The sequence below is a fragment of the Indicator indicator genome, chromosome 17 (genome assembly GCF_027791375.1).
Source record: "Indicator indicator isolate 239-I01 chromosome 17, UM_Iind_1.1, whole genome shotgun sequence".
Classification (NCBI taxonomy): domain Eukaryota; kingdom Metazoa; phylum Chordata; class Aves; order Piciformes; family Indicatoridae; genus Indicator; species Indicator indicator.
The window spans coordinates 20,599,764-20,613,711 of record NC_072026.1 but is presented as its reverse complement, the minus strand read 5'-3'; the positions used below and the strand labels follow the sequence as shown (position 1 = coordinate 20,613,711).

At 50.9% G+C, this 13,948-nt stretch overlaps 1 protein-coding gene across 1 annotated transcript in view; it reads right to left on the bottom strand.

Moving 5' to 3' along the window:
* TEX11 (testis expressed 11) overlaps positions 1–13,948 on the bottom strand; it is a 58,295-nt gene that overhangs the window by 11,707 nt on the left and 32,640 nt on the right. Inside the window, exons 17-25 of the mRNA XM_054388581.1 lie at positions 12,411–12,496; positions 11,389–11,442; positions 9,961–10,001; positions 8,817–8,903; positions 6,846–6,916; positions 5,654–5,770; positions 4,528–4,600; positions 2,310–2,459; positions 1,680–1,788 (exon numbers count right to left, since the gene is read on the bottom strand). Coding sequence (XP_054244556.1) covers positions 1,680–1,788; positions 2,310–2,459; positions 4,528–4,600; positions 5,654–5,770; positions 6,846–6,916; positions 8,817–8,903; positions 9,961–10,001; positions 11,389–11,442; positions 12,411–12,496 — 788 coding nt within the window. The remainder of the gene's footprint in view (positions 1–1,679; positions 1,789–2,309; positions 2,460–4,527; positions 4,601–5,653; positions 5,771–6,845; positions 6,917–8,816; positions 8,904–9,960; positions 10,002–11,388; positions 11,443–12,410; positions 12,497–13,948) is intronic.

The window sequence follows — 13,948 nt, the reverse complement described above, 5'->3', positions numbered from 1 at the left end:
GGTTGCTAAACCCCTCTCTATTATATTCCAAAAGTCCTGGCAGTCTGGGGAAGTCCCCACTGACTGGAAAAGGGAAAACATTACTCCCCTTTTCAAAAAGGGTAAGAAGGAAGAACCAGGGAACTACAGGCCAGTCAGTCTCACCTCTGTGCCTGGTAAGATCATGGAGCAGATTCTCCTGGAGGCACTACTGAGACAGAAGAATAGTGAAGAGGTGACTGGGTACAGTCAGCATGGGTTTACCAAGGGAAAATCCTGCCTGACAAACCTGGTGGCCTTCTATGACACAGGTGACAACATTAATAGATGAGGGGAGAGCAACTGATGGCATTGACCTGGACCTGAGCAAAGCCTTCCACACTGTCCCACACCACACTCCTGGTCTCCAAACTGGTGACACATGGGTTTGATGGGTGGACCACCAGATGGATAAAGAACTGGCTTGATGGTGCACCCAAAGAGTGGCTGTCAATGGCTCCATGTCCAGGGGAGGCCAGGGACAAGCAGAGTCCCTCAGGGCTCAGTCCTGGGACCAGGCTTGTTCAACATCTTTGTTGGTGCCATGGACAGAGGCATTGAGTGCACCCTCAGCGAGTTTGCTGATGACACCAAGCTGTGTGGTGCAGCAGACAGCTGGAGGGAAAGGATCCATCCAGAGGGACCTGGACAGGCTGCAGAGCTGGGCACAAGCCAACCTCCTGAGGTTCAACAAGACCAAGTGCAAGGTCCTGCATCTGGGTCGGGGCAATCCTAAGCACAAATCCAGGCTGGGCAGGGACTGGCTGGAGAGCAGCCCTGAGGAGAGGGACTTGGGGGTGCTGGTGGATGAGAAGCTCAACAGGAGCTGTCAATGTGCACTTGCAGCCCAGAAAGCCAACCAGAGCCTGGGCTGCATCAAGAGAAGTGTGGCCAGCAGGTCAAGGGAGGTGATTCTCCCCCTCTGCTCAGCTCTGCTGAGACCCCACCTGGAGTACTGCATCCAGTTCTGGAGCCCCTATTACAAGAGGGACATGGATATGCTGGAAGGTGTCCAGAGAAGGGCCATCAGGATGAGCAGAGGGCTGGAGCACCTCTCCTATGAGGACAGACTGAGAGAGTTGGGGCTGTTCAGTCTGGAGAGGAGAAGGCTCCGAGGTGACCTTCTTGTGGCTTTCCAGTATCTGAAGGGGCCCTACAAGAAAGCTGGGGAGGGACTTTTTAGGATATCAGGGAGTGACAGGACTGGGGGGAATGGAATAAAGCTGGAAGTGGGGAGATTCAGGCTGGAAGTGAGGAAGAAGTTCTTCCCCATGAGAGTGGTGAGAGCCTGGAATGGGTTGTCCAGGGAGGTGGTTGGGGCCCCATCCCTGGAGGTGTTTGCAGCCAGGCTGGATGAGGCTCTGGCCAGCCTGCTGTAGTGTGAGGTGTCCCTGCCCATGGCAGGGGGGTTGGAACTAGATGATCCTTGTGGTCCCTTCCAACCCTGATTCTAGGATTCTATGACATGCCAACATACCAGGGGCAGCTCACTCACCCACTAGCTAGGCATGCCTGAGGGGCACATTGGTGGCCAGCAGGAGTCAAAACCTTTTACAGAAGCTAAAATCCACTTTTTTTTCCTTTTTCCCAAACTGCAGGCTTATTCCCTGCCAGCACTCCCAGGCAGGGGGCATGACAAAGCTGTGTGTGACAGCACTAACCTTAGCTTCACAGCATCAACCACACTCTGCTTCCTGTGAAGGTTCAGTGCAGCCTTGAGAGCTTTCTTACACAGCACAGGGTACCGAGCTGGAGGTTCCATTGCCAGTGCTGAAAAGTAAAGAGAAAGAGAGGAAAAAAAGAAATTACTGGAGCCAGCCTTTGGTCTCCCTAAGCTCTAAAACAAGCTGCAGCATGTTGTCATATGCCTTGTGACAAACACCTGAAAAGAGATGTGCTGGCTTGTGAGCTTGTGATGCAAGCAGTGCTCTTTACACGTGAACCACACTACACTGAACCTGCCTAGCTAACAGAGTTCACAGCCTAAGACCTCTGTACTGGGGCATGGGACAGCCAGCTTGGATCATTCTCCGGCCTTTGCCATTCTGGAAGCTGTAGAAGTTTCTCTGAATAACCTTTTCCAGGCTCACAACCTATACAAGTATCTCAGGGTCTAGCAAGGGAAGGGTGTTGCAGTGTCTGACTCCTCATCCATGTAATGCAGCATTTCAGATCTCCTAATGGTGCTGAGATCCTAAGCATTTCAGGACATGCTGTACAACACCTGGCAGTCCTGGTCACCACAAACAAAAGAGCTTGGAGAGCTATGAAGGTAGAAATGCAGTCCTTACATGCAATGATTTCCAGCGTCTTGGCCTCCGTTTGTGGCTGGTCCCACACTGACTCCATCAGGTTGTGGAGTGTTGGATCATTCAGTTTGGCTCTTGCTTCAAACTCATAAAGCAGTAGCAATGTGTCTGTTGGGTCTCTGGCAAAGTCTCCTGCAGAAGAGACAGAAGTGCTGTGTGCAGTCATTTCTGCTCTCAAACCACCTGAGGTACCAGAAGGGACATGGGTTTGCTTCCAACAGGCAGAGAAACCATTAAGATCCTCAGGCTCAACAGCAGAGCAAGTGCAGCTCTGAAGCAGTCTTGGACAGAAGCTTTAAGTACAACTTCACCAACCCTTCCCCCACACCCCACAAAAATCTGGGCTGTCTGTAACTGGCTACATTCATGCAGCTCTCCTAGGCAAGATAACAGCTGCTGGAGAAGGCATTCTGGTGGCTAAAGGAGGTAACAGAGGCCACCAGTTCAGGAGGTCAGCTTCTGAAAGTTCTCATCAGCTTCAAATCCTTCTCTGGAAAAGCCCTCAGGAAATCCTTCAACACAGAAGGGTGGGAAAAGAGCAGAACTGTTGTGAAGGTGCAAACCCAGCAAAAATACCAAACAGTCCTTCACTGAACTCCCACAGAGACCTTCAGGCTTACATCTTGAAAGACATCTTCAGCTTCCTCCAGGGCAGCAGACTTGTCCACACCTTGGCTAAGGTCTGCTGAAGAAGGGAGCACCAGGCTACCATTCCATAAACCTCTGCAGGAGCAATTCCAGTATGTCCCTGTGCTGAGGTACTCAGCTGGCTGGGCGTGGATGGAAACCAAAAGGGAAGAAGTCTTCCTGAGTCACCTTGCCCAGAGGGCAAAAGGGCCAGGAGAACCCAAAGCCCAGGCCATGCCATGAACCTTTCAGTTGGAAAGGTTAAGGGGGGAAAAGCCCAGCAAAGAGATTTCTTGCCAAAAGGTAAAATACAAATACTCCTCCCAGTGGCAACCCCAGAGTGTCCCAAAGCTGGGCATGAGGAGGAGAAACGAGGAGATGCCACCTGAGAGAGGGAACACCAGGCACTGTATGCCAGAGAACACAAAGCATCCTCCATATCAATCCAGGCTGGAGGTGATGAGATTTGAGAGCAGCCCTGCAGAGAAGGACCTCGGGGTGCTGGGGGGGACAAGCTGGACAGGAGCCAGCAATGGGCACTGGCAGCAGAAGGCCAAGGGCAGCCTGGGCTGCATCCAAAGCAGTGTGGGCAGAGCTGGAGAGAGAGGATCCTGCACCTCTGCTCTGCTCTGGGGAGACCTCACCTGCAGGGCTGGGGCCAGATATGGAGCCCTCAGCACAAGAGGGACATGGGGAGCTGATGGAGAGGGTCCTGAGGAGGCTATAAAGATGATGAGAGGGCTGGAGAACCTCTGCTGTGGGGACAGGATGGGAGAGTTGGGGCTGTTCAGCCTGGAGAAGAGAAGGCTCCAGGCAGACCTCAGAGCTGCATTTCAAGATCTGCAGGGGACCCCCAGGCAGGCTGGGGAGGGACTGTTCAGAAGGGGCTGTGGGGATAGGATGAGAGGCAATGGTTTGAAAGTGGAGCAGGGCAGAGTTAGGTTGGACATCAGGAGGGAGTTGTGCACAGTGAGGCTGGTGAGACACTGGCACAGGCTGCCCAGGGAGGTGGTTGAGACTCCATCCCTGGAGACATTCAAGCTGAGCCTGGCTGTGTCCCTGTGCAGCCTGCTCTAGCTGGAGGTGTCCCTGCTGCCTGCAGGGGGTTGGACAAGATGCCCTTGGAATTTCCCTTCCAACCCAAAGCAGTCTGTGAAAGTATGCAAGGTCTTATCTAAACAGACATGGAGCAGTCAGGAAAGAGAGGATGAGGTTTGGCACTTGAAGGTATGGTACCAGTACTTTCTGTGCTCTGAAATGTTCTCTGTGGCAAAAGGATGGCAAAAGGATTAAAGCATTGCAAGAGTGAGTCCAGTGCAGAGCAAAAACCTTAACGTTTGAGAAACCCCCTTCAGGCAGAAGGACCTTCCCCACTTCCCAGCACCCAGACAGTGGAAAGCCTGCAGTGACACACAGAACCCAGCTGGGCTTGACAGCTCCTCCAGAACACTGCATGGACCTGCTGCAGTGCTCCCCAGCTGAGGCAGCCAGCCCTCATGCCCTGTATGTTTCATGCACTCAGAGACTCATTCTAGGAGCTGCAGGTGCTGAGCAGACCTGTCTGAGGGCTTACCTGTATGTTTCAGAACTTTCCATATCTCCTTGCATGCCTGGAGATGCTCAAGTGCCTGAGTGAAAAGCTGCATCTGTGCAACAGGAGGTAAATAAAAGAGAAAGGAATGTGCATGTCCCAGCTACCAGGAGCCTTAGACATAGCTATACAATAAATCAAGGAGCTGCCTTATTGTCACAGCATCTACAACAGCTGCTGGGTTGGGGCTTTTCCCTCTCTCTCTTTCAGAGATCTCCACAGCTGCAGTGAGCTCCCTAGTCTCAGGTGACAGAAGGAGAGGCAATGGCCTGAAATTGTGCAGGGGAGGCTTAGACTGGAGATGAGGAAGAGTGGTCAGGGATTGGAACAGGCTGCCCAGGGAGGTAGTGCAGTCCCCATCCCTGGAGGTGTTCAAGAAACCTGTGGCCATGGCAACTGGGGCCGTGGTTTAGCAGCCATGGTGGGGTTGGGTTGATGGTTGGACTTGATGGTCTTAGAGGACTTTTCCATCCCAAGCAATTCTCTGATTGATAGAATCACAGAATCACAGAATGTCAGGGGTTGGAAGGGACCTGAAAAGATCAATTTCAACCCCCTGCCAGAGCAGGGTCACCCAGGGCAGGTCACACAAGAACACATCCAGGTAGGGCTTGAAGATCTTCAGAGAAAGAGACTCCACAACCTCTCTGGGCAGCCTGCTCCAGGCCTCCAGCACCCTCACACCAAAGAAGTTTCTCCTCATTTTGAAGTGGAACCTCCTGGGTTCTAGTTTGTACCTGTTGTTCCTTGTCCTACAACTGGACACCAGTGAAAAGAGCCTGGCCCCTTCATCCTGACCCCCACCCCTCAGGCATTTATAGACATTGATCAGATCCCCTCTCAGCCTTCTCCTCTCCACACTAAACAGTCCCAGGGCTCTCAGTCTTTCTTCACTGCTGAGACATTCCAGACCCTTCATCATCCTCACAGCCTCTATTGGACTCTCTCCAGCAGGTCTCCGTCTCTCTTGAACTGAGGAGCCCAGAACTGTGGCCTCAGCAGGGCAGGGTAGAGGGGGAGGAGAACCTCCTTAGACCTCCTGGTCACACCCTTCTTGCTGCTCCCCAGGACTCCACAGCCAGGACCAGCTAAGAGAGCAGTGCCCTACCTGTTCAGAAGGTGTGGCTTGCTGCCTCCCCGTGTCCAGCTCAATGGCAGCTGCCATCACAAGGCAAGTCTTCTGAGCTATGAGGACAGCTTTGTCAGAAGGACAAAACTGGGACAGCTGACACAAGAGAAGGAAAAGGCAATGAAAATTGTGCCCCTAGGAAGCAATCTGCCTATGAACAATGATTGCTCCATGGCACTGAGCCATGGTCAGTACCAGTGCTTGCAGTGCTTGGTGACACTGCAGTTTCCTTGGACAATTACAGATGATTAATTAACTATAAACTGTAAAGCAATAGTGGTGCCCACACACATCTGCAATAATGCTACAGCTTCATAGAGGCACAGAATAGGTTGGGTTGGAAGGGACCTTAAAGCTCATCCAGTTCCAACCCCCTGCCATGGGCAGGGACACCTCCCACTGGGTTGCTCAAGGCCTTGTCCAGCCTGGCCTGGAACAAATCCAGGGTGGAGACATCCACAGCCTCCCCAGGGAAACATTTACAAATATTGGAAAGTTCTCACTGAAGTCTCAGTTTGTAAGACATCAGGAAGGACATGGGCCTGGTGGAGCAGGTTCAGAGGGGGCTGGAGAACCTCTGCTATAGGGACAGCCTGAGGGAGCTGGGGGTGTTCAGCCTGGAGAAGGCTCCAGGGAAATCTTACAGCAGCCTTCTAGTACCTGAAAGGGGCTACAAGAAGGCTGCAGAGGGACTCTCCCAAAGGCCTTCAGGGACAGGACCAAGGGCAATGGTTTGAAATGAGAGCAGAGCAGATTGAGATTGGATGTGAGGAACAAGTTCTGCACCAGGAGGCTGCTGGAACACTGCAACAGGTTGCCCAGGGAGGTGGTTGGGGCCTCATCTCTGCAGATCTTCAAGGTGATGCTGGACAGGGTTCTGATCAACCTGATCTAGTGGAGGATGTCCCTGATGAACGCGGGGGGGGTTGGACTGGATGAGCTTTGGATGAGCTGTATGAGCTTCCAACCCAGACCATTCTGTAATTCTGTGATCTTAAAAGCCACAGACTGCTACGTCTGACACTAATGCTTACAGTTGGTGTTACAACTCAGTCCCCTGCTAACAGTGCTCCCTCTCCAGAGCTCACAAGCCTGTCTCCAAGAAGCTACCTGGAATCATGGCTGTAGCTTCTTAAAGAACTAAAGTGATGACAAGGTTCAGAGTACATACCTTGAAGGACAGCAGAAAAAAATCCCTCATGTGTTCAGGGCATCCCTTGGACTGCACAGCCAAGTTCCAAGCTAAGAGAGGCAAAAAAATGAGACTAGAATAAAACCCTTCTGCGTTCTGAGTGTGTCCATCAAAGCTCTGGGAAGGGGCACTTCACACTGACACTTCAATTCCTTATTCAAACATCATCAACAGCTCAGTGAACAAGAGCCAGGAATCCTGCTAGCAGGGATTTGTTAAATAGCTGATCCACACCTGAAAATTTGGTCTGAATTCCCTCATAACCAAGCTTCCACCCAGACACACCTCCTCACCCACAAGAGCATGAACTGGAAGAAATATTTTCTTCTGTCAGTAAACCCTAAAACCAAGACCAATTAAATAGGATCAGACTCGATCTGGCCCTGTGCAGCCTGCTCTAGTTGGAGGTGTCCCAGCTGCCTGCAGGGGGCTTGGACAAGATGTCCTCTGAGGGTCCCTTCCAACCCAATGCAATCTGCGAGTCTGTGAAAAATCCCACAGCCCCAGTGGGCTCAAGTGCTTGGCAAATAAAAAAACAGCTCTGCTAACAGATCAGAGGTGATGCAATGGGTTGGGTTGGAAGAGACCTTAAAGATCATGGAGTTCCAACCACCCTCAGCACTCGTGGGTGCATCCTATTGGGGCTAATAGATTTGTCCAGCTTGTCCAAATGATCTCTCACCCAGTTCTCCTCAACTAAGGGAGATTTTTCCTTCTGCAGACTTCCTCTCTCCCCTCCAGGGACTGAGGGACAGCCTTAGAGGCAAAGACTGAAGCAAAGAAAGCACTGAGAAGCTCCCCCTCTCTGCCTGCTCTGTCACCAGAGCATATAGCCACCTCCTTCAGCAGCAGGCCCATGCTTGCCCTGGGCTTCCTTTTCCTGCTGATGGACTTAAGAAGCCTCTCTTGTTGTCTTTTGCATCCCTTGGCAGAGCTCATTCCAAGAGGGCCTTACCCTTCCTCATTGCATCACCACATACTCTGGCAAGGTTCTCACACTCCTCCCAAGTGCCCAGGCCCTTCTCCCACACAGTGTGGATTTACTTCTTCCATTGGAGTTTATCCAAAGCTCCTTGCTCATCCATGCAGGTCTCTTGCCTCCCCTACTTAATTTCTTACTCATGGGGAGGCACTGATGCTCAGCTTAGAGAAGGCAGGGCTTGAATATTAACTAGCTCATTAAAATAATTATTCTATTCGCCTGATCTTGAATTTGACTCTAATAACATAGTCCTGGTGGGAAAGGGGTAACTAAGAAAATGGTCAGCTCTCAAGGGTTGTGTCAAGGACACATCCAACAGTTCTGTACTGAAGGGAATAACGGATTATTGAAAGGATGATTGGGGAATGGAAGCAAGGCTGAGAGCCCTGGGGCTGCTTAGTCTGAGATGGATCTGATCAATGTCTACAAATATCTGAGGGGTGGGGGTCAAGAAGAAGGGGCCAGGCACTTTTCAGCAGTGCCCAGTGATAGCACAAGGGACAACATGTACAAACTGGAACCCAAGACGTTCCACTTCAAAATGAGGAGAAATCTTTTTGTTGTGAGGGTGCTGGAGGCCTGGAGCAGGCTGGAGATCTTCAAACCCCATCTGGATGTGTTCCTGTGTGACCTGCCCTGGGTGACCCTGCTCTGGCAGGGGCGTTGGACTCAGCGATCTCTGGAGGTCTCTTCCAACCCCTAACATTCTGTGATTCTGTATCAGCTGTCCCATCAAACAGACTGTGTGTGAATATTTGTCTTGAGAACTGACTCAAAACCTGAGCCACATCAGATCATTGCAAAGGACAGAAAACACAGCAGGAGAACTTCAAAACCAGTTGCAGCAGCAACTGCTGAGGTTCCAAGTTTTATAAATCTACCTCAACTTTAAGCACTGCTTTCTTCCTGACACTCTGGCTAAGTGGAGCTGGAGGGGTGTTACTTTAGATTTTGAGAGTGCAACCTACCAACTTTCCTAAACCAGTGAGCTTCCAGGATCCTCATGTCCCCTGTAAATTTCTCTTCTGTGAAAGACGCAGCAAGTCTCTTGTGAGCTGCAAAAAAGTGGAGTTCAAAACATGAACAACAGCTCCTGAGCAGAACAAAACCAATTCCCAGTCTGATAACTACAACACAAAACAGAGATTTCCACAACTGCTGTGTAATTCCAGCTGAGGAGTGACACTCACAACTGGCGTTTAATGTGCTTATAAAGGCTGGTAAAAAACAACAGAAGGTGCTTCAGACAGCACTTAAGATACAATAAATAAGGCTGCCAACAAGCCCTCTTCAGGGCTTCCTGACACCAAAGCCTAAGGCAGGAATTTTACAGAGTTTCACCAAAGGTGAGAGGGTTTGGATTTAATGACAGGCTGGAGACCTTTCTTCAAGGACACTTCCATGAACCAAATTCCAGCCTTCACTCTTTCCCCCTAGCTGCAGTAGGAGTGCCTACCACTACAAAAGCTCCTCAATCTCATTAACCTTGTTGTGCAAGACAGGAGGAGAGGGTTTAAAAAACTTTAGTGAGAAGAAGTCTTTCATCTGCTGGGGAAAGTGCCCTGCACAGCTCCTGTACCTCCTGCAATGCAAACAGCTCAAATATTCTTCAAAGGGCAGCACAATTCAGAAGTGGGGACCAGTTTGGCCAAGCCTCTCCTGGCTCTCAGCAATTTGCTGTCATTCCTTTTCTAGGCCTTCCATGACAATAAATCAATCAATCAATCAATCCAGCATTCACTTCTGTTTTAAAATGCCCCTTTTTAAATAGGTAGGATGGCAACAACCACCACTGGCATTTCAGTAATGCCAACAGGCAGATCTGCTGCTAATTCAGTTTAAAAACTCAACCTTCTTCCTTTTAGAGCAGCCATGAAACTTTGATCTTTCACTACAAGGGTGCCAAGACTCTGGAATGGACTGACCAGAGAGGCTGTGGATGCTGCCCCCTCCCTGGAGGTTGGGTGGAGCCTTGAGCAACCTGGGCTGGTGGGAGAGTGGTTGGAACTGAATAATCATTACGGTCCCTACCAAGCCCAGGCATTGTGTGATTTGCCATACTATACAATATACACAGACGATGGACTACAGATATGTAAAACAGAAACATACCCAGGGTCAAGTAAGCCAGCATGGAGTTCATTTCTTCCTTTCTACAGGGGAGGACAAAGGGAATTTTAGAAGACATTTGATTTCCTTTCTTACAACGGAACACTTCACTGATGCTGGAATACAAAACTCCGGTAATCCTGGCTGCAATCATTCTCCCCCTGACAAACATCCCAGGCATGAGAAACTTCCAGCATTTAAAGAAGCAGAAGGAATACTCATAGATTCAGAGAATGGATTGGGATGGAAGGGATCTTAAAGGTGATCCAGTTCCAACCCCCTGCCATGGGCAGGGACACCTCCCACCAGCCCAGCTTGCTCAAGGCCTCATCCAGCCTGGCCTGGAACACCTCCAGGGAGGGGACATCCACAGCCCCCCTGGGCAACCTGTTCCAGTGTCTCCCCAGCCTTACTCTAAAGAATTTCTTCCTCATCTCCTAGTCTTATCCTGTCACTCCCAGCCCTTGGCAAAAGTCCCTCCCCAGCTCTCCTGGAGCCCCTTCAGGTATTGGAAGGCTGCTCTAAAGCTTCCCTGGAGCCTTCTCTTCACCATATTGAGAGCCTGCAAAATTTGTATTGATTTGCAGCAATGCAGTGCAACAGGAGATCTTCCCAGCTGCTGGGCTGCAGGTTAATCTTCAAACCCCACTCACACTGTGCTGCTTTCTTGCCAGTCAAAATCCAGACATGCAGTTCTATGTCTAAGCCAACACACCATGTGCCAAGTGGCCACTCTGCAGCAAGGAAGGTGCCACTCTGAGGTTCTCTCTCAGAACTTATGGAAGATACCACATCCTAGTGGCAAATCAGAGGCTGCTTAGCTCAAGCCCCTCATTAAAAATGACTAAGTCTTCCACCCTAATAAAAGAGGAAGGCAAAGAGCAAATAATTGAAAGGAAAGGCTACACAAGTATGAAATGTGTTCTTATGTGATGTTGCTAGATTATTCCTATCTGATCCAGTACCTGAAAGGGGCCTACAAGAAGGCCAGGAAGGGAATCTTTAAAGGGGCTCACAGTGATAGGATGAGAGGGAATGGATTGAAGTTTGAGGAGGGTAGATTGAGACTGGACATTAGGGAAAAATTCTTTAGAGTTAGGGTGGGGAGACACTGGAACAGGGAGGCTGTGGATGCCTCCTCCCTGAAGGTGTTCCAGGCCAGGCTGGATGAGGCCTTGAGCAACCTGGGCTGGTGGAAGGTGACCCTGCCCATGGCAGGGGGTTGGAACTGGATGAGCTTTGAGGTCCCTTCCAACCCAACCCATTCTGTGAATCTGTGCCATGAGGTCAAGCTGGAAAGTCATCAGGATGGAATTTCTACTAGCGCAAAAACTAATCTCTTGATTACTTTGCAAGAAAGTAGAGCCCAGCAAGAAAATGTCAGCCTCTGGGCACAACACATCCCCCAGAAGATTTTGCAAATGGGTTTACCTTTTCTCTTCATCTTCTGCTGTGAGCTGTGACAACACAAGCCGAACCAAACACCTACACGTGAGGAAATCAAGCAGTGAAAAAACAAGAATTGTCTTATTCCAACAGTGTCCTTTGACCTAATGTTCCAGAAAGGAGCCCACTTTTCTGCTCTGTGCTGTCAGATTATTGAACTGAGAATAAGATGCTGTGGCTGCTGCTACGTCCCATTCTATTGCCTTATTTTGGCTATCACTTTGTCAACTCCTAGCACAGCGAGTAAATAAATGCACTTTGACGAAGGCTTGAAGCCCATTTTGGAATCAACACATCTGTCCCCCAATATTTTTTATGAACATGATAGAATATCTCATTATGAAGACACCACTTCATCAGAGGACCCAAAGCAGCTGGATTTTCACCAGCAGATGCTTGCAGTCTCATTGGGGTTGCTGCTGATCATCTGTTCAGGTCCAATTCAGAGCAACTGGTACTGTGCGCATGGCAGAGACCTGCAACATCTGGAGGTGTTAGGAGCTCAGGCTTGAGGTACAGCTGCAGCACCAAGAACTGCCAACTAATCTTTCCTCTACTGTCTTCATGGAATCATGGAACTGGTTTGGTTGGAAGAGACCTTTAAGATCACCCAGTCCAACCCTTACCCCAGCACCACCAGGTCACCACTAACCCATGGCCCTCAGCACCACATTTCCACAGCTCTGAAAGCCCTCCAGGGATGGGGACTTCACCACTGCCCTGGGCTATGCCTGGACAACCCTTTTGGGAAAGAAATCGCTTTTCACTCCCAGGCTGTCCCATGGTGTGTGTGAGAGATGCTCAGGACTTTGCTCTGGTTTCCACCAGGACTGGTGCTGTTGTAGCTGTTCACAATGCTCCTCTGTACTGGGGGGACACAGCTCTCCTGGGCAGGATGCTGCATGCTCCCTACACCCCAGCACTGGCACCTCCCTCAACAGAAGAAGTCATTTTGGACAAAGAAACCAGAAACACTTCTTTTTCCTTCTAATACACTGAATTCTTACTTTAAAGCTGCAAATAATTGCTGGCAGTCTTGTAGGTGTTCAGCCAAATGCTCCAGAGCTTTGATAGCCACAACTTGCTGTTGGTTCTGAAAAAGAATTAAATATGTTCCGTATGAATTGCACTACCACCACAAACCAAACCCAGAAGCCCAAAGCAACAGCACATTCCTAAAGTCTGAGCAGTCTAAAAGCAGTACCAAGGACAAAGGACCCTGCACAGAACCACCCTAGTCAAGAGAAAACCATCAGGAGAGATGCCAATGGCACTGGCTGATGATTAGACTGAGGATCAGGAAGAAGCTCTTCAGTACAAAGGTGGGGAGAGACTGGCACAGGTTGCCCAGGGAGGCTGTGGCTGTTCCCTCCCTGCAGGCGTTCAAGGTCAGGCTGGATGAGGCCTTGAGCAAGCTGGGCTGGTGAGAGGGGTCCCTGCCCATGGCAGGGGGTTGGAATAGATAATCTCTGAGGTCCCCTCCAACCTGAGCCATTCTGTGACTCCCAGACTATGAGAGGATTCCAGGCACAAAAAGCCTCTGGCAGGGTAGCATCAGTACAGGCTGGCAAGGCCTTCACTGTAAGCAGTGCTATAAACAAAGCCCTAAAAGGCCTCCTGAAGCACAGAATCCCAGAACAGATCTGGTTGGAAGAGACCTCCAGGCTCACCCAGTCCAGCCCTCAGCCCAGCACTGCAGGGCCAGCACCAAACCATGTCCCTAAGCACCAGCTCCATGCTGCTGGAACACTCCCAGGGATGGTGACTGCAGCACTGCCCTGGGCAGCCTGTTCCAATGTCTGAGATCCCTTCCAGAGCAGAAATAGTTCCTGAGTCCAGCCTGAGCCTGCCCTGCTGCAGCTTGCAACCATTTCCTCTGCTCCTGTCCCTTGCCACCAAGGAGCAGAGGCTGCTCCCTGCCTGCTCCAACCTCCCTTCAGGGAGCTGTAGAGAGCAATGAGGTCTCCCTCAGCCTCCTCTTCTCCAGCCTGAACACCCCCAGCTCCCTCAGCCCCTCCTCTAGCCCAGGGGCTCCAGGCCCTTCTCCAGCCTTCCTGCCCTGCTCTGGACAGGCTCCAGCCCCTCAATGTCCTTCCTGCAGTGAGGGCCCAGAGCTGAGCACAGCACTCCAGGTGTGGCCTCCCCAGAGCTGAGCACAGGGGATGGTCACCTCCTGGCCCTGCTGCCCACCCTGCTTCTGACCCAAGCCAGGATGCCTTTGGCTTTCTTGGCCACCTGGGCACTGCTGGCTCATGGGCAGTGAGTGCCAACCAACCCCCCCAGCTCCCTCTCCAAGCTGCAGCTTTCCAACCACACATCCACAGGTCTGTAGCTCCCCATGGGGTTGTTGTGACCCAGGGGCAGGCCCTGGCCCTTGGCCTTATTGAACTTCACACAATGAGCCTTGTCCCATGAGGCTCACCTGCCCAGATCCCCTTTGTAAATTCTCCCTATCCTCTAGCAGATGGACACAGCCACCCTTCTTGGTGCCATCTGCAGACTTACTGAGGGAACCTCAATCCCTTCATCCAGGTCATTGATAGAG